This window comes from Aulonocara stuartgranti, assembly GCF_965226115.1.
Source record: "Aulonocara stuartgranti genome assembly, chromosome: 11".
NCBI lineage: Eukaryota > Metazoa > Chordata > Actinopteri > Cichliformes > Cichlidae > Aulonocara > Aulonocara stuartgranti.
Genome location: NC_138947.1, coordinates 37,211,828 through 37,232,621, shown reverse-complemented (window position 1 = coordinate 37,232,621; position 20,794 = coordinate 37,211,828). Strand labels below are relative to the sequence as shown.

The 20,794-nt window shown below is 41.4% G+C and overlaps 1 protein-coding gene across 2 annotated transcripts; it reads right to left on the bottom strand.

Annotated features, from left to right (window-relative positions):
• Positions 1 to 6,346: 6,346 nt before the first annotated feature.
• Positions 6,347 to 19,425, bottom strand: LOC309717952 (dysbindin-A-like). Of its 2 annotated transcripts, XR_014279853.1 has the most exons (11): positions 19,264 to 19,425; positions 18,433 to 18,486; positions 17,467 to 17,517; positions 17,236 to 17,296; positions 14,792 to 14,924; positions 14,109 to 14,241; positions 13,753 to 13,775; positions 13,494 to 13,640; positions 10,807 to 10,932; positions 7,543 to 9,611; positions 6,347 to 6,879 (listed from the first exon to the last, which is right to left on the bottom strand). XR_014279853.1 is itself a non-coding variant. In XM_082552892.1 (10 exons), the coding sequence occupies exons 1-10, from the start codon at positions 19,317 to 19,319 to the stop codon at positions 9,343 to 9,345; spliced, it is 1,053 nt and encodes a 350-aa protein (XP_082409018.1). In that variant the 5' UTR covers positions 19,320 to 19,425; the 3' UTR covers positions 6,347 to 9,342. The 2 variants fall into 2 exon arrangements, 1 of the variants encoding a protein (XP_082409018.1); XM_082552892.1 differs by having other exon boundaries at positions 6,347 to 9,611.
• Positions 19,426 to 20,794: the final 1,369 nt, after the last annotated feature.

Below are 20,794 nucleotides of genomic sequence, written 5' to 3'. Positions count from 1 at the left end.
ATTCCACACTTTCAGTCTGATGACACTCTCTGCCAAAATGAGAAGCTTTCCAAGCAGATGCAAGAGGGGATTTGCTGACACCTGCTGACGTACTGCCAAAATGACATGATGACATAATGGCCTGCATCAGACGCTATCTGGAATTTGGTCTTTCAGGAAATCAGACCCTACAGAGGCTGTGCAGTTAGTCCAACTCCTCCAGTATTGCACAGCAATAAGTGCTATTGCCAGAAGCTTTGCTGTGTCTCCCAGCACAGTGTCAAGAGCATGGAGGATATTTGAGGAGACAGAAAGTTACTCTAAGAGAACTGAACAGGGCTGTAGAAGGTTCTAACACATCAGGAGAACCGGTATCTTCTCCTTTGTGCATGGAGGAAGACGAGCTCTGCCAGAGCTACAAAATGACCTCCAGCAGCCCACTGGTATGAATGTGTCTGATCAAACAAACAGAAACAAAGAAACGCAAAGCAGGAGATGAAGCGCCGCTGAATGTTTCCAAACCAACTTCATTCTGAGCCAAAGACTAGAAAATATGGTGAAGAAAATCTTCCCTTTGGCTTCACCTGCACAGGTGCTGAGGTAGGTCTCCCTGCAGAACTGGTTTCCCCTGCATCAGGAGCAGCGCTGGGCTCTTCAAATCACGGACAAACAGGATCCCACATTCTTGATTTTTAGTTCACAAACACTTGTTGTAATGACTAACTGCTCCTGACATGTTGGAGATGTTTGCTCTTTATACAGTAAAGTTACAGCTGGATACAAATAATATCAGGCTGATCCTGCCACGATTTTGTGTTTAAACCCATTTTGCACAGAGAGGCATTTTTTGAAAAATGTATTGATGCAATGTTGAATATTATTACACAGGAAAAAACAACTACACGTAAAATAATCCCACCGTGACGCCTCTGCCTTTGTAAATGGAGGGACAGTAACTGCGTGTAAACCTGCAGACAGTCAGATTAACAGTATTTTGTCTCTATCTGCTATTCTGCAATTCATCCCATGTAAACAATAACGTGGCCACAGCGTGGCATGGAAAAAGGCACATACCTCTGACATTGTTTGTACATGTAAACGCAAAAAAGGAGTTTTAAAAAATGTCAATTTTCAGTGATTCAAAATGTAATATAATCCACCCACTGTTATCATCTTCAGTGCCCTGTACCAACACAGAGCAGAGCAGCTATCTGAACGCTACCCCAACAGAGGTCGATTATCTTTTTAATAATTTCACCTCCTCACTACGTACGACTCTGGATACTGTAGCTCCTGTGAAAACTAAGGTCTCTAATCAGAAGTACCTGACTCCGTGGTATAATTCTCAAACACGTACCCTAAAGCAGATGACTCGTAAGCTGGAGAGGAAATGGCGTGTCACAAATTTAGAGGATCATCATTTAGCCTGGAGAAATAGTTTGCTGCTTTATAAGAAAGCCCTCCGCAAAGCCAGAACATCTTACTATTCATCACTGATTGAAGAAAATAAGAACAACCCCAGGTTTCTCTTCAGCTCTGTAGCCAGGCTGACAAACAGTCAGAGCTCTGTTGAGCCAACCATCCCTTTAACGTTAACTAGTAATGACTTCATGAACTTCTTCACAAATTAAGTTTTTATCATTAGAGAAAAAATGACCAGTAATCATCCCACAGATGTAATATTATCTACAGCTACTCTTAGTACCATTGATGTTAAGTTAGACTCTTTTTCTCCAATTGATCTTTCTGAGTTAACTTCAATAACTTCACCAGTGTGTGAATGTGAGAGTGAATGAATAGTGGCATTGTAAAGCGCTTTGGGTGCCTTGAAAAGCGCTATATAAATCCAATCCATTATTATTATTATAATAATTACTTCCTCCAAACCATCAACGTGTCTTTTAGACCCCATTCCTACAAAACTGCTCAAAGAAGTCCTGCCATTAATTAATTCTTCGATCTTAAATATGATCAACCTATCTCTAATAATCAGCTATGTACCACAGGCCTTCAAGCTGGCTGTAGTTAAACCTTTACTCAAAAAGCATCTCTAGACCCAGCAGTCTTAGCTAATTATAGGCCAATCTCCAACCTTCCTTTATATCAAACATCCTTGAAAGAGTAGTTGTCAAACAGCTAACAGATCATCTGCAGAGGCTTATTTGAAGAGTTTCAGTCAGGTTTCAGAGCTCATCACAGCACAGAAACAGCTTTAGTGAAGGTTACAAATGATCTTCTTATGGCCTCTGACAGTGGACTCATCTCTGTGCTTGTCCTGCTAGACCTCAGTGCAGCGTTCGATACTGTCGACCATAATATCCTATTAGAGCGATTAGAACATGCTGTAGGTATTACAGGTACTGCACTGCAGTGGTTTGTATCATATCTATCAAATAGACTCCAGTTTGTGCATGTAAATGGAGAGTCCTCTTCACACACTGAGGTTAATTATGGAGTTCCACAGGGTTCAGTGCTAGGACCAATTCTGTTTACATTATACATGCTTCCCTTAGGCAGCATCATTAGAAGACATAGCATACATTTTCACTGCTATGCTGATGACACCCAGCTCTATCTGTCCATGAAGCCAGATAACACACACCAATTAGTTAAACTGCAGGAATGTCTTAAAGACATAAAGACCTGGATGGCCGCTAACTTTCTGCTTCTTAATTCAGATCAAACTGAGGTTATTGTACTCGGCCCTGAAAAGCTTAGAAATATGGTATCTAAGCAGATTCTTACTCTGGATGGCATTACCTTGGCCTCCAGTAACGCTGTGAGGAACCTTGGAGTCATTTTTGACCAGGACATGTCCTTCAACGCACATATTAAACAAATATGTAAGACTGCGTTCTTCCATTTGCGCAACATCTCTAAAATTAGAAATATCCTGTCTCAGAGTGACGCTGAAAAACTAGTTCATGCATTTATTACTTCCAGGCTGGACGACTGTAATTCATTATTATCAGGATGTCCAAAAAACTCCCTGAAAAGCCTTCAGCTGATCCAAAATGCTGCAGCAAGAGTCCTGACAGGGACTAGAAAGAGAGAGCAGATTTCTCCTGTTTTGGCTTCCCTTCATTGGCTTCCTGTTAATAATAATAATGGATTGGATTTATATAGCGCTTTTCAAGGCACCCAAAGCGCTTTACAATTCCACTATTCATTCACTCTCACATTCACACACTGGTGGTGGCAGCTACAGTTGTAGCCACAGCTGCCCTGGGACAGACTGACAGAAGCGAGGCTGCCATATCGCGCCATCGGCCCCTCTGGCCAACACCAGTAGGCAAGTCGGGTAAAGTGTCTTGCCCAGGGACACAACGACCAGGCCAGAGAGCCCAGGGATCGAACTGGCGATCTTCCGGTTACAGATGCGATTCCCAACCCCCTGAGCCACGGTCGCCCGAATTGAATTCAAAATCCTGCTCCTCACATACAAGCTCTTAAATAATCAGGCCCCATCTTATCTTAATGACCTTGTAGTACCATATCACCCTATTAGAGCACTTCGCTCTCGCTCTGCAGGCCTACTTGTTGTTCCTAGAGTATTTAAAAGTAGAATGGGAGGCAGAGCCTTCAGTTTTCAGGCCCCTCTTCTGTGGAACCAGCTTCCAGTTTGGATTCAGGAGACAGACACTATCTCTACTTTCAAGATTAGGCTTCAAACTTTCCTTTTTGCTAAAGCATATAGTTAGGGCTGGACCAGGTGACCCTGAATCCTCCCTTAGTTATGCTGCAATAGACATAGGCTGCTGGGGATTCCCATGATGCATTGAGTTTTTCCTTTCCAGTCACCTTTCTCACTCACTATGTATTAACAGACCTCTCTGCACTGAATCATATCTGTTATTAACCTCTGTCTCTCTTCCACAGCATGTCTTTATCCTGTCTTCCTTCTCTCACCCCAAGCTTGCAATGACCGAGGTTTCAGTCTCTTAGCATCTACAACAGATCACTTTAGATCAGATATTACAATGAGAATGCCTCATAAGGGTTTAGTCTCTGCACACAAGACGGAAATATCAGAGGAGAAAGCTGGTCAAGATAGTTTGAGAGAGAAAATCTGTGATATAGAAAGGCATCATAAAAAGCCACATTCCCTCAAGTGCTGCAGAGGGTTTCACATTAAACCTACTGAGGAGCGTAAGACCTTACTGAAGGACAACGGTATCTGCTTTAGATGCTGTTCTTCCAACAGTCACATCGCCAAGAACTGCAACACAACAATCAAGTGAAGTGAAAGGAGGAACCATATCTCTGTCCTTCATCCAGGACCACCCCTTCCAACTCTCTTTGGTCATTGGGGGGGGGCACAGAAGAGACAACTCAGCCTGCTGTAACATCCACTTGTACTGAAGTGTACAGAGAGGCTAAGAGAGAAGCTTCCTGTCCTAAGATCTGCTTGGTGAAAGTTTTCCTGAAAGTGCAGCAAGAGCAAGTGACAAAGGCTTATGTTGTGCTTGATGATCAGAGTAATCGGTCCCCTGCCAGGACAGAGGTTTTTGATGTTTATGACATAAAGGGATCAGAGTCTCCATTCACACTCTGTACATGTGCTGGAACAACAGAAATGATGGGTGGAAGAGCCACAGGCTTTGTAGTGGAGTCACTGGATGGAGCCACATCAGTCGCGCTGCTGAGAATAATTGAATGTAATAACATCCTGAGTAACAGAGCTGAGATAGCTACCCCTGAGGTGGCAGCAGAACATGCTCATCTCAAAGGCCCACCTTATCCCACCACTCGATAACAAAGATGAGATCCTCCTTTTACTGGCATGTGACCTACTTAGTCTCCATAAGGTGAGGCAGCGTAGAAATGGTCCTCACAATGCCCCATACGCACAGACCTGTGATGGGTTATCATTAGTGTTGTCTGTTTAGGTGATGCTCACAAGCCTGCAACTGTGGATGCCTATCACACTAATTTGCTTGAGAACAATCGCCCATGTCCAAGGCCATGGTTCATATCAAAGAAAATTATGGGTGTAAGCCTGAGCAGGAAGTCTTTCCTACCACTGAAATACTGAGAGTTAATGCATGCACTCTTGGAAGCACTCTCTTTGATACATCTGAGGACGATAACAAAATCAGCCTTTCTGTTGAAGACAAACTTTTCCTAGAGGTCATAAAGAGACAGATGTTCATTGATGACAGCGGCAGGTGGGTGGCACCACTTGCATTTAAGGGACCTCGCCAGCGGCTGCCCAACAGTCACGACCAAGTGGTCAAATGCTAATCCTCTCTTTATCGCACCCTTGAAAAAAGGCCTGAAATGAAGAGGAATTTCTTTGCCTTCATGCAGAATACATTTGATTGTGACCATGCTGAACAGGCTCCTCCACCTGAAGTGGACAACCAGTGTTGGTTTTTACCTACCTTTGGGGTGCACCATCCTCAGAAGCCGGGTCAGATCAGAGTTGGTTTTGACTCAAGTGCAAAGTGTCATGGCGTCTCTCTTAAAGATGCCCTCCTCTCTGGACCTGACCTCAATAATAGCTTGTTGGAAGTATTGTTGAGATTCAGATGTGAAACTGTTGCAGTAACCGCAGACATAGACAGATGTTTCACAGTTTCACTGTTAGAGAGGACCAACAATCCTGCCAATGACTTCTGTGAGCATCGCATGAAGGTTCACGTGTTTGTCAACACGTAACCAGACGAAGCGTTTCTACGTATATCTCACTAACACGGTGCAGCGAATCAGGAGGATTTCAGAACCGAAACAATGGCACTGTGTTTTTACGAGCGCTAACACTGCTGACGTAGGCACACGCTCTGCGACTGTTGCCGTGGTGACAGTGCCTGGCTCAAGGGACCTGCTTTCTTGTTACAGTGTTACAACAGAAACTGAAACCTATGACTGTGTGGGCCCCGAGTTGGATGATGAATTCCGTATCAGATTATCCATAAATGTATCACCTGCAACAGACTCAGGAAGAGAGCAACTGAGCAAAGAATGGCAGACCAATTTTTAACAAGAAATTGAGAAAATTATTCTGGAGTTTGTGGATTTTGCGCTCTCTATGTAAGGGTAGGAATTTTAAAACAAACTCCAAAATCATTTGGGAGCCAATTTAAAGAAAGTAAAATAGAGGTAATGTGAGCTCACTCGCTAGAGTGTGTTAAAAGTCTGGCTGCAGCACTTTGCATTGCTTGCTTGGTGTAACAGGGATGATTTGTCTAAGCTTATAAAAAGGCAGTGGATGCATAAAGTTTTCTCTAGTTCAGAGGAGATTATAGCTTGCAATTTATAAATGTTCCTTAAATAAAAGAAGCAGCAACATGAAATAGTTTGTATGCGACTCAAAGTTCACAGGCTGGTCAGCATATGAGCAAAAAAGAAGAAATCACATGACTGGTTCTTTTTCCAGATATTTTTTATTGAAATTTATGCATCAATTTTACAGAAGACAAATCTAATAATATGCTGTTTTCCTTTTTGTAGAATGTAAAAACAATATGAGGCATACATTCCCACCTGATAATTACAACAGTGCCAGTAGATCCAAGCTAATAATACAAATAATAAACAATAATAAACTCACAGTGCTATCCGGTTGTTCAGTGATGACGCGACGAATCCTACTTCCGGGTCTAAAGTAGTCTGCGTTTAATATGGCTTTTGTGTTGTTAACATGTTTAATGTTTTGTATTTTCTTCTATTTGATCTCAAAAAGCTCCTAAAACAGTCAGTGATCACTGTTGACCTCCCTTTATTACCGCTAATCATTTATTTAAGCTCAGTTTTTAAAACCTTAGGATGTAGCTACAGCCCAGCCCATGCAGCAGTATATGAATGACTAACCTCGTATTGTGGATGGATTATCTCAGTTGTTCTCCTGGCTGAAGTTTGGTCCTTTTACAGCATCCTGCCATGCGATTACATTTGTTCCTGACCACCGAGAACACTCACGTTAACTTTTATCGAGTGGAAAAAAGGTTAGCTTGTTTATATTATGCTAACATAGCTGTGTCGCTAGCGGTCACGTAGCACATCATTATATACCAGCTAGCCCAAACTTCAGTAACCCTACAAACGTCACAGCTGTTTAGTTTTCTGTCTTCATTTATGCTGGAAGTGATAGCAGAGCTGTACGTTATAATTTGTTTCCAAAACCCCGCAGTCAGGACATGCTATATTGTATTTAGATAGAAGCTAGCGAGCTAACTCCCTGCTAACTTCTAACTCCATTAAATGTCATAAATTCCGTTTTCATGGATGCCTGGATGTTAAACTCAATTGTTACACCTGGTAGAGCAGAACGCTGATCATTTTATTAAAGATGAAAGACTTTAGACAGTTTTTCAACTCTCAGTAATGCCACAGTGATCGTTTGATATATGGACCTGCAGCGGAGTTTAGGCCCAGACACGGCTAGTGACGTCAGACTGAACAACCGGATAGAAGTTCAGTTCCTTATTAGTAAGTTATTCAAATTAAAAGAGGGTTTTTACACAGAGGCATTCTGTCAGGACACCAAGGAGAGCAGTGTGTTTCTAGTGAAATCGTAAAACAATCCACTTTCACCTCAAACTGCTCCATAAAGCTACTTGCCTGTTTGAGATTACAGCCATCTTGTGGTTGCAGTTAGTTATCGTTGCGTATAGCTCTGGTCTCCGTGGATCCTGCTGCATAATGTCTCCATTTCCGATGTGTATCCATGTCCTGTTAGCTTGAGCTAATGAAGATGACAAGCCAGCAGCTTTTTCCTGGTTGTTTGCGCGTGCACATTAAGAAAGAACCTATGGACTGATATTAAACTGATGGGAGACCAGCTGGCTCTACCTTCACTGCTCTGAGATCATTTTGTCCTAACGATGAAAGGGGTGGAAAAACATTTTTATGTTGAAGAAATAAAAATGATCCAAGGTTTCTGATCACTGCAAAGGTTAATTCACTGAAGTGCATCAGATTCATGTCAATTTGTACAATTCAGCCTGTTCATGCCACTCTATAAAGACAAGCTAAAGCTTTGTGGCGCACGTTGTCTTGCTGTCTATCTTGGCTCCACATACGCTATAGCTCTTAGTTTTGTTGCTATTGGATTTAGACCAGGAAACCTCTGGGATGAAAGTCCAAAATAAGAATTAATGACCTGCACACAAGCAACTGCTAAATGAGCTGCAGCAAACTGGCAGCCATGCAGCGTGCCTCATTCCTTGGGAAAGGTCACTGAGATTCACAAGACATACATATTTCTGTCCTTGCTGGCTGTCGATGGTTTAGGAGCTGACCAATGGTCAATCTCATCCTCGTCTTAAAACGGATTTTCAGACTCTGTCTAATCAAAGCGCTGCTTTCATTCACCGGGTTGAGCAGGTGACTCTTGTATTGAAGGATAGACCCATTACTAGAGGTGCCTGGTCTAACTCTACTGTCAATCCAATAAAGGCAAATAACCTCCTGTTCTGAATCTTCCAAATCTTCGAGCCTCACTGAGTTTCTCTTTGCAGAAAGAATATTTCTAGCAAAGCTTATCGATCAAGATTACGGCGTCCTGTCCCTGATTTCCTGATTTGCAGCTGAGAAAATACAGATAACAGATAAGCAGTGCAGGAACGCACGAGCAGACTTAAAATGCAACAGTGGAACCTTTGATAGAAAAAACTGAAAGAACAAGAACACGTGCACAGAAATACAGACAGCTCGTACAGCAGCAGTTGGTACTATCGAGTGTTCTGGTCTGCTCGTCTCTGGGGCTTTTCCACCGGTGTTTTTCCCCCAGTGTAGACTATCCCCTGTCTGTCCCTTGGCCCAAGCTAGTGCACTTTTTTCAGAACATTTTGGTTGTCATCCACATATTGCTGGAATCAAATATTCTAAACAATAACGTGCAAGAGAGGAAATTAACGTGCAACCACATCATCCTCAAATGTAATTCATTAAAAACAAAAACATTACAATATGAAAACCATCCATTAGACATTTGTCTGAGTCAGAAGAATTTATCATCATCAGCTTGCCGGGTTTCAAAACTGACAAAAGATCATAAATTTCACATAAACATGCAAAACACTGCTATGACAGATTGATATTTTTATAACAGGTGATAAATACTTATGATTGTGAAACACTTTGCATACAGCGCCCTAATGTTAAAGGCTCAGGTCATCAAATTGGGTTTGTTTGTTTTTTTTAAACAAACCAACAATGATTTTGGTTCGAATACATTTTTGACCTGCCTACACGTGGTTAGTAGAATCAATTCATTGTTTCAAAAGCTTTACATTTTGAAAAAACAAAGAAAATATATCTTTAAAAAAAAGCATTGTAGGCTAACATTTGGAAGATCTTTGAGGACCAGAAAAAGCTCTAAGCCCTGCTAAATCAATGCAGTAGCCACAGGTCCAACATTCAGGCCTTTCCAAGGGCGTAGGTGCCAGTGCACAGGTCTGCTGAACTGTCACTGTCGTCAGAGCCTCTGAGTGTACCAACATCATGGAGACCAACCAGCGCCATATCTGGATGAATATCCTCTTCGTCTGACTGCACCAGAGGCTCATCGCTCTCCTGACTGGCCAGTTCCTCTTCTGGCTGCCAGAATACATCCTTGTTGGACAGCTGGTCGTTTGGGGGAGAGGTTTGGTTCGAAGATTCAGAAGAGCAACGTGTAAGGTCTGGACCTATTAGAGAAGACGAGCCTTATTTCACAGAGTACCCGACAAGCTTAATTTTCAGTCCTCATCTGACCGTAATATTTAATGCTTCCATCATTTATAGCTCCTCTGTAGAGACGAGTTGTGTGTTTTTAAGTAGTTTTAAACTTTGTGATCCACAAAAAGTAAAAGAAGAACTGACTGCGTTACAGTCAGGGTGGGTGCAGCGGCTTCGTCATGTGCGATTCATTTGCAGTTTGGATGCGTAGGGGTCAGCACCTCCTGCTCTGACAGCAGCTGGAGGTGACTGCTGCGTGGGGACCGCCACCTGTGAGCGCTTTGGCACGGGTCAGGTGGCCACGGCAGCACCCGGTGCTTGTGGAGAGTAAGAGCGATACGTGCTCTCATCTCAAAAAGTGGTCATAAGTCTTCCTAATAACACCAGCAAAAGTCGCCAGATTTGTCGCTAGTCACCTTTTTAGAAAAAAAGACGCAAAGGGGGTCTGAAAATCCGCTAAATATAGCAACAAAGTCGCTAAGTTAGCAACACTGGGCAGGGGTCAACCTCAAAAAGAGCTCTTAGATTGTTTTCTGTTTTAGGGTGGAATGATTGTACAGCATACATCTTACTTGAAAGAATGATGGATATTAGTAATGACATTAGTACATATCCATACAGCTGCACTAATACACCTTCAATATTTGGTTAAATGTCCTTTAGCAAGTTTTACTCAATGTTGCTATTAACAAGCTTCTGGCATGATGTAAGCAGGATATTTGACCACGCTTCTTGACAGAGTTGGTAACATTCATTTAAATTGGCTGGTTTACTATCACAGACACAGCTTTTATGCATTTTCTAAATGCTTCAGGTCATTCCAGATGCTTTATATTCACCTTCTTTTACTCATTATAAAACCATTTAGATGGATGTTTGGGATCAATTTCCTGGCTTGTTCTTATGCACTTACTGACTTCCCCTGTATGGACCATTGGAAAAGAACAGTTGAAAGAAATCATGAAAAGTCCAAAATGACCATGACAGCCATGTCCACGATCACTACATGTACACGTCTGACCACAAGTGTGAAATATTGTATTGGAACATTAAACATGCTGATGTTTTGACATGTTTGTATGAGTTTACCAAGCTGATTTTGTTTTGTCAGGATAAATAATTCTGCTTTGTACTCTATGACAACATGTCTTGAGTTGAGATTACCTGATGTCAATGATGATTCAGTAGTGACTTCATCTCCACTGGAGTTGAGGAAGTCATCCAAAGCCTCTTGGTCTGTGTTAGTTAGTGTCACCTGATCCAGAGAGCAAACATCAGCACCTGCTGGCTCTGCAAAAGTAAACGTACACTCCAATTATGCAATTTGCTAAACTTAATATACGAACTCTACAGTTACTGATACATACTACATGTGGCAAACAGTGCATCGTTTCAATCAACAGGGTGTATATTTCACACACGTTCTGTCTTTACACCTACTTTCACTCCTCGTTTCTCCAGAACATGCATCCACCTCTCCAGACTCACTACAGATCACAGTGTTGTCTGCCAGAACACAATATGGATGCCCCTGCAACCTCTCAATCACCACTGCAAACACGGGACTGATCCCCTCACCTCGCCCTTATTTTAATTCTCGGTTGTCTCAGACTTTTTTTTAGTACTCAGTTCAGGTAAAATAATTAGAGTGGGTGATTTTAACATCCATGCAGTTGCTGAAAATCACAGCCTTTGCATTTAATCTCTCATTAGACTCAAATGTAGGGCTGCCACAAACGATTGTTTTGATAGTCGACTAGTCAGATGATCATCCATTGGACGTACAGCGTTCAGCTTCTTGCACCAGCAGCATCTGCTCTTATATAACTATCATTAGCTTACAGCTTAAAGTGTTTAAGGTGCTAACTAAAAATAAAGACAAGATGATAGTTTATTCAATTTTAATGAAATTTGCAGATTGTGAAGTTTAATAAACTCCTTGCTATCTAAAATATAACAGGACACCGGAGTAAACTCTCGAGCATCTCACACTTCTGATAATCAGCTGTCTGCTTGACGTTTATTCAGCTGTGTGAAAACTTTAATCTCAGCCAAACCGATTTACTCAGGAACAAATAAAATACTAAAAAAAAATATAACATTACATATTACAAATAACATTTTTAAGTTATCTAAGTGACTCATATATCATGTTTAACCTGAGCAGCGAAAGACTGCGGTGGGTTTGAAAACGATTTGCGGGGAGTCCGGTGTTCTCACGGCTCTAGTTAGCCTTGCCCCCGGCTCGCTATCGAGCTAGTGGGTAACAGACGTCTCCGAAAACGTCGGAGCGCTTTTGAAAATATGTGGTGTCCTGATAAACTGAGCAGATATTTGAGGTTTACACAGCTACATTCAAGCCTGATAATATGTTAAACGTTTATTTTGTGACCCAGAAAGAATAATAAGAGTAATATTAAAACTAACTAGCTGCCGCCATTGTTGGAAACTGAGCTGGGCTATGCATTTGTCGGAGTCTTCGGCCTACAAAAGTGGGCACAGTAGGATGCGGTTCCTGAATTTGGACACAGCTGCTTCTTCTTCGGGGTTTAACGGCAGCTGGCATCCTTGTACATGCAGTGCTTCTGTCTCAGTCCGTTATTACACTCTTAAATCCTGCTACTTATTCCTGCGTCTTTTGGGATCTTACAAAGCTTCAAACGACGCGTCGACTATTAAATTAGTGGTCGACGATTTTGATAGTCGACTAATCGTGGCAGCCCTACTCACATGACTTCTAAAAATGTAAAAGAGGCTGTATGTGGGCTCTTTTAATGGGCTACATACCCCAGGCCTTCAAATTAGCAGTAAATAACCATTGCTTGAAAAGCCATCACTTGACTCAGCTGTCTTAGGATAAGCTCCAACCTTCCTTTTATCTCTGTAAACCAGCGAACAGATCATCTGCAGAGGCTTATTGAAGAGTTTCAGTCAGGTTTCAGAGCTCATCACAGCACAGAAACAGCTTTAGTGAAGGTTACAAATGATCTTCTTATGGCCTCTGACAGTGGACTCATCTCTGTGCTTGTCCTGCTAGACCTCAGTGCAGCTGCAGGTATTAAAGGTACTGTGGTACAGTGGTCTTCCTCTCCTAACCCCCAACTAGTCCTGGCTGATACAGTTCAATTCAATTTATTTTGCACCAAATTACAGCAGCACTCGCCTCATGGCACTTTGTATTGCAAGGTAAAAACAACCTCTAGCAGAACTGTTTGGGCTGATGGCAGGAAGAGAGGACAAAGACACCGTGGAAGAGAGAATAACAATAATGACTAAATGCAGAGTGGTGTATAAATACACAGTGAGTGAAGAAGCAACACCCAGTGCATCATGGGAATTCCCGGCAGCCTACGTCTATTGCAGCATAACTAAGGGAGGATTCAGGGTCACCTGGTCCAGCCCTAACTATATGCTTTAGCAAAAAGGAAAGTTTGAAGCCTAATCTTGAAAGTAGAGATAGTGTCTGTCTCCTGAATCCAAACTGGAAGCTGGTTCCACAGAAGAGGGGCCTGAAAACTGAAGGCTCTGCCTCCCATTCTACTTTTAAATACTCTAGGAACAACAAGTAGGCCTGCAGAGCGAGAGCCAAGTGCTCTAATAGGGTGATATGGTACTACAAGGTCATTGAGATAAGCTGCGCTCCATCTTATATATGAAGAGACGGAGCCGATGAAAAAAGCCCATTTGGAGGAAGATATGGATTGTTTTTTATTATCCTGAAGTTATTCACCATTAGTCATTTTCTTAGCAGATGTCTTTGTTTGGGTGTTAAAGGCTATTTGTCATTTCATTATTTATACATTTTCATATAGTTAGACAAAGTAGTGTTAACAATCTTTCATTTGTCTTACCTCTGTTCTGCAGGTATCCAGTGGACAGGTATTTTTCCACATCTTGGTTAAAGGCTTCTTCGTAGACTTTCTGTCGCTCTCTCAGTTTTTGCTGCATGACCAGCTCCAGCTCTGCTACTTTCTGAGCATGCTCAGAACCCAACTCCTCTACAAAACAGGAAGAAACGCAGCTTAAACAACATCTGCTGGTATTGTACCAGGTTTACCATTGTTGAGAATAACATGTAAGAAACTGGAGGATGAACACGCAGAAACTCACCTTCGAGTAATTCCAACTCCCTCCTATTTACAGAAAGGAAGATTTTCATTAATCACATAAACATTTAAGGTCATTCTGTTTCTCTGACCGTTTAAATAATGTGGTGACACTTCTGCTTTTTCACTTTGAATGTAATTAGTGTAATCAAACTGACAGGAGTCACAAAGACACTCAAAAATGACAGCCATAAATCTAAGACAATACATTTCACTGATGCCTGCCTATTTCTATATAAATGGTCTGTTTTTGATGTTTATAATTACATAAAGATCATTTTATCACTTTTTAAATCAGTTTGATTTTAATATCTCACATATAAAGGTTTTTCATTAAGAAGGAAAAATAAACTGTCATACCTTTTCTTTTTCTTGTAGTTTTCTGATTGGTTGATATGTTGCTGTTTGGCTGTCTGCTGCTCACACTGCAAACACAGTACCTCCAGGTAAACCAGTCTGCTCTCCATTTCCTCAAAGTCGCCTTCCAAATGAGCTGGAAACAATCGCACATAAACACCACAAAAACCTGCATCTTTGTTCCATTTTGTCAAAAACACTGCCCATGTGTAAAAAGTCAAATTCTGTTGTCTTTGTTGGCCAGATTGTTTCGGTCACTTTAATATGAGCAGTGCAGGAAGAGCTGCTGGAAAATGTGAAGCCATGAACTGCATGTCCTTGGAATTACTGATATACTAAGGTGCTCACATACAAGTTGCTTTTTAATACAATCTCTGTTAATAAGACTACATTTAACGTATTGTTATCATCCCATTACTAAGTTTCTCTCATTGCTTAAGTCAGGTTAACAATCTAACAAATTTCCCACACGTGGACTAATAAAGGTTTATCTTATTATTTTGTATCAACACTTGACTAAGCTTCGTAGCATAGCTGTCAGACCTCGGTGTAAAGCATTACTCAACATGGAAACTTGAGGTTTTGTGTTCAATCCTTAAAGTAGAAGCTCTAAACGCTGAGGCGGCTGACATCATATCATCATCTGACCCGCTGACTGTCATCTGACCACAGAAATGAACACGAACCTATGTTAGCAGTGATGGCATCAAGATCGCTGATAAAGGCTGGCAAGCTTTGCAGTTGTTCATGCAGTTGTGTTAGTGACGTCATTTTTCTCTCCCAGTGTGCTGAGAGCATCACTATGTCACCATCCAGTGCCTGAAACAAACAGAGGTGTGACCGTGAGCAGACCAGAGGCAGTAGGAACTGTTAGGTCGTCTGTGATCGCCACCGGCACAAAACCACAGGCTGTCTAACTGTTAACTAACTGAATATAAGCAGAGCTGATTCAGAGTCGTTGTTTTTATTTTTCAGGTTGAAGTCACTGTGTTGTCCTGCAGCCACTTCCTTAGTTGTAATCTATGAATTGCTAGAAATCACTGTATCTGTGAAGTGCTGAGCTTAAAAAAAATTATAAAGAAATACAAACATAAACATTTATTTATGCCGTTCTACTTTTAAAGAGCCTACGAACTGATTCTGGATTTAACAGGAAGCCAAAACAGGAGAAATCTGCTCTCTTTCTAGTCCCTGTCAGGACTCTTGCTGCAGCATTTTGGATCAGCTGAAGGCTTTCAGGGAGTTTTTAGGACATCCTGATAATAATGAATTACAGTCGTCCAGCCTGGAAGTAATAAATGCATGAACTAGTTTCGACTTTCACCAGTGTTACTGTACAATAACAATAAAGAGCTAAAACTATAAGTCTGATTAATATGATGAATGAGAATGTAATGAAAGATGAAAATGATAAGAAGAACAGAAGCCTGGTTTTAAGAGTTCACAGTTGGAAATTTCAACAGACTAGAGACCAAAGAAAAGCCATCTGGTGTCCGTATTTGGTTGGACATGTTTCTCAGATTTTTAGTAACCTCAATCACATGTGCATTTAGAAGCAAAAGTGCAGGTCTCTACATCTCTAAGACATTCCTGCAGTTTAACTAATTCATGTGCATCATCTGGCTTCATGGACAGATAGAGCTGAGTGTCATCTGCACACCAATTAAATTGTAATGCAACACCTTTGAATGATACTGCCTAAGGGAAGCATGTATAATAGGCCAACTGGTCCTAGCACTGAACCCTACATTACGCTCAGTGTGTGAAGAGGACTCTCCATTTACATGCACAAACTGGAGTCTATTAGATAGATATGATACAAACCACTGCAGTGCAGTACCTGTAATACCTACAGCATGTTCTAATCGCTCTAATAGGATATTATGGTCGACAGTATCGAACGCTGCACTGAGGTCTAGCAGGACAAGCACAGAGATGAGTCCACTGTCAGAGGCCATAAGAAGATCATTTGTAACCTTCACTAAAGCTGTTTCTGTGCTGTGCTGAGCTCTGAAACCTGACTGAAACTCTTCAAATAAACCTCTGCAGATGATCTGTTAGCTGTTTGACAACTACTCTTTCAAGGATGTTTGATATAAAGGAAGGTTGGAGATTGGCCTATAATTAGCTAAGACTCCTGGCTGGGTGACGATGAGGAGGAAGCAACTTTGTGTAGGAAACCTGGTCTTGTTAAGAGACAGCATTCATCCCACTTTGGATGGCACAGCTCTCATTTCTAGAAATCTGGCCACATTTATTAAACGCCCCAAAAAGTGACGATCCAGAGTTGGGACCAGGAAGCAGAGCTCCAGTCTTACGTACCTAACAGATCATCTGCAGATCACACAATGAGTTAAACTGCAGGAATGTCTTAAAGACATAAAGACCTGGATGGCCGCTAACTTTCTGCTTCTTAATTCAGATCAAACTGAGGTTATTGTACTCGACCCTGAAAAGCTTAGAAATATGGTATCTAAGCAGATTCTTACTCTGGATGGCATTACCTTGGCCTCCAGTAACGCTGTGAGGAACCTTGGAGTCATTTTTGACCAGGACATGTCCTTCAACGCACATATTAAACAAATATGTAAGACTGCTTTCTTCCATTTGTGCAACATCTCTAAAGTTAGAAATATCCTGTCTCAGAGTGACGCTGAAAAACTAGTTCATGCATTTATTACTTCCAGGCTGGACGACTGTAATTCATTATTATCAGGAAGTCCAAAAAACTCCCTGAAACGCCTTCAGCTGATCCAAAATGCTGCAGCAAGAGTCCTGACAGGGACTAGAAAGAGAGAGCAGATTTCTCCTGTTTTGGCTCCAGTTTGGATTCAGGAGACGGACACTATAACTTTTCTTCAGTCACTAATGAATATTAAAACGACCCAGCTTTGCATTAATGTGACAGTCGCAAACTCTATACAACTGATATTCAAGCAACCCCAGACAAACAGTGGAAAAAAGAAAAGAGGTATCATACCCTCATTCAGTCCTACTGTTTTACTTACACAATAATAATTTTAAAAGAGGTTTTTTAGTTCTTCTACCTCTTAAATTTAGGTAAACGAACGATGCCGCGAGACGTGAAAGTAGATTTCTAACAAGGCAAAAACAGAGAAATAGCTCGTACCTCTGCAGCCTGAGCACAGTCCTTCGTTCTTTTATGCAGCAGAAACCAACTCTCCTCATACCTACAAATAATCATTTTAACAGCATAAACACAACTTTTATATCAAACTTCCTAATACACTCAATGTGTGTGTGTGTGTGTGTGTGTGTGTGTGTGTGTGTGTGTGTGTGTGTGTGTGTGTGTGTGTGTGTGTGTGTGTGTGTGTGTGTGTGTGTGTGTGAGAGAGGACACCTGTTCAGGACTTCCAGGCCAGCACTGAAATGAGGAACATGCTCTTCAAACCTGGACAACAGACATACGGATCACACAATGTTTGTCTGTCACAAATGAAGCTGCTTATTTACATGGTCAGCTTGTTATGGCTAGCCATTTCTGCTAATCCTTATACTCCAATGAAACAACACTGCATTTATTGCATTATATCCAGACACTAAGTTGAGTTTCCTGAGGAATCTTAAGCCTTTTTCAGGCATAGGATAAGCAGCACAGTGATGAAGTGGTTAGTACTGTTACCCGACAGCAAAACAGGTTCTGAATCAAACCTGCTGGTTGGCTGGTGAAACTCAGCCTTCCACAAGAACGTGGCTGGTCACCGTTACTTAATGATTTAACAGGAGGCAGCAAATACTTTCTCACACAGGGTCAGTAGTTTTGAACAGTTTATTTGTTTTGTTTTTTTGAAGAATTCAGTGATATAAAAACACTGGCACCTGCCACGACTACCTCTCAGCCTCCCAGCAGACACACCTGTGGTATCAACTTCAACATTTCAGGGAAGTTGTTTTCTGGCCTTTACCTGGAGGTCGAGGTCACTGAGATTTGATCTCCTCCAAGATTTTTAGTAAATGCATGTATGCTATCAATTCTCAGTATCACATTCACAAGATTTTCAGAAATCTTGACCTCTGACCTTTAGGTCACCCCGAGATTCAAACTATGGATGTTCCTGGTGACTAATTTCTTAATTGACTAAATGAGGAAAAAAACATAGACTAACCCACTAGACTAAAACTAAGAAACACTCAGATATTAATTTCAGTTTGAGAACTGTTTAATGGAAAACGTCGAACTAATGAACTCACTAAATGATGAATCATGCCGCTTAAATTTGCGGTGTATATATATATATATATATATATATATTTTATTTATTTATTTATTTATTTATTTAAACTTTTTTTTAGACCCAGCTCTCACCTGGGTCTCCTCTTCATTTTGGTATTTCTTGATTTGTCTCCAAGTGTCTTGAAGCTGTGGGGAGACAAGAAAAGGAAAAAGTCAGCTTAGCCAAGATCCTCTTAGAGCGGATCAGATTTTTGGGTCAACCCACTGAGACTGATTCAGGTGATTTTTAGTGCAAAATATGTCGAGGCTCGGTCTCTAACTTTCTGAACATTTCAAAAAGTTTAATATTCATCCATTAAAGTTAACATGAACTGTAGTCAGAACACACGCTGTCTGCAGGCTGCATTATTTTCAGTTTAGTGTGAGACTCATATTCATTCAAATATTGACAGCATCTCCATGACCACATTGTTACAAAAACGCATTTAAGTCAAGAACACAAAGTAACAAACTAAGGTAACTACCGTCTGTTACCTTGGTAACTGACTCAGAGTTAACGCTAACTCTATTTGATGAGATAACAAACGCGTTATTAGCTGAACCTGCTTCTTAGAATAGAGCCCGATTACACACACTCTCCCTCAAACACACAAAACAGCTGCACTCCAAAAGTTTGTTTGTGGGAGGGGGTCATCACATGACTATCAGCTGACAGCAGTAACGTAAACAGCTGGGATCGCACCAGTTGGCACGCTAACAAATGGAAATTAGTACTGGGTATGCTGACGCATTCAGCCAGCACAAAAGCAGAATAAGAACTGGTTGGTTGGTTGGTTCAGTAACCGCTGCAGTTGTTTTTTCATTAGCTATCGTTACCTGCTATGCTACACGCTGGCAAGACCTAATGCACGAACTCAGCTAACGTTACCCAAAGTTCACTAGTGCAGAAAACAGCGGACCAACCCCGTTGTGAAATCCTGCTGGACGATGTGAAGCTTTTCTCTGAAGTTTTCAAACATGATTCCTCTCGGACACGCGCGATTTCGGTCCTGACAGCTAGCTGCAGCCACCGCTCGCTCTCGTCTTGTTGACGTTTATTAGCGGCTGCAAACAGCAGAACGGTGCATTACTGCCACCCACTGTTATGGAGTGTGGACAAAATGTGCTCAAAATAAATCAAATAAATCATATCGAACAAACGACTGAACATGGTCTCGTCATTTTCACTTCTTGAGGTCTTATGTCGATAAGTCGAGTTCAGCTTTCATTGGACTGAGTTGCTGTCTTGTCTTTTTTCTGTGGTGAAAAAGCAGCTACAACACAGGACACAGAGCATCAGTTCAGTCAGTCACATTATTTCACTTTGATCTGTGACACATTAAAGTGATTTCCACATTTCCTTTATCAGCCTGTGGGACAGTTTAGCTTTCCATCACCTTAAAAGTAAACAGCAGCTCAGTGACAAGATAATTACCTGGTATTAAAGTGTTTATTTTGCTGCTCTGTGTGCTAAATCACCAGATGAACGATTCACCTCTTGTCCTTTTTACAATCCTGTGGTGTTTTACTGGTATATTTCTTTTATTTTCTTTACAGGTGACACGCAGAGGAATCCTTTTCTGTGAAAGAAAAGTGTTATGAACTGTGAGATGCTCTTTTAGATTGGTCAGATGTTGTCACACCAGGGAAAACCCTGGGTTAACATAACAAAGTGGGTCCCAGCTTTTTGTAACCATGAAGCCAAGATTGATGACGTAATATAAAACAGGTGCTTGCAAACCCAGAAAAGGGAAACTGCCTATAGGTCGAGTCATAGAGAACCATCCAGCTGAGAAAGAGAAAAGATTATAAAATTGACTCTATGACAAGAAGAAAGCAGGAAAACCCTCAAACTGGGCCGGAGTATAACAATTTGAACAGCTTATGTATTTAAATGTTTATTTTATTAATCAACCACTTTCTATGCATCAGGATACAGTTACAGCTGTAATCTCAGCGTTTGCTTCAGCTTCACTAATCCTGCAGCCGATGATTTTCCGAATGAGCAGTTCTAATACTTGTGAGCTTGACTTGTCTGTGCTGGTGTCAGTAACATGTTCTGGGACATGAACATTGAGAGGAACAGTCTGTCAGCACTGAGTCCAGATTCCGCCTATGGCAGTTTGATCATAGGGTCAAAGTGTGAGGAAGGCTCGGAGAACAACAGCTTTTGGTGGAGGCAGCATAAAAATATAGGGTAGCATAGTCCTTACTGGAAAAATGAGGCTTGTCATTAATCTCACTCAAGAAACATATCAGTGGAAATCTTGTGTTTCCATCGTCTAGGACCAACCTCCATCCTCCAAGATGGCAACACTTGCCCCACAGAGGGTTTGATCCCCCAGGTAGCAAACACCCAGGGGTCATGCTGCACGTTGCTTGATGCAGCAGTGGTGCCGTTATTGCATTCTTTACATTCTAGCATTAGTAAATTATGTTAGCTGAAACGTTTATT

Bases quoted from the DNA above. Each gene is read 5' to 3' on its own strand.
- LOC309717952 (XM_082552892.1), bottom strand. From the start codon at position 19,319: ATGTTTGAAAACTTCAGAGAAAAGCTTCACATCGTCCAGCAGGATTTC. The intron at 17,297-17,466 runs GTGTCCTCTCTC...GATTATTTGTAG, and splicing joins GGCCTGGAAGTCCTGAACAG to GTATGAGGAGAGTTGGTTTC. The intron at 13,776-14,108 runs GTATGACAGTTT...TTCTGTAAATAG, and splicing joins AACTACAAGAAAAAGAAAAG to GAGGGAGTTGGAATTACTCG.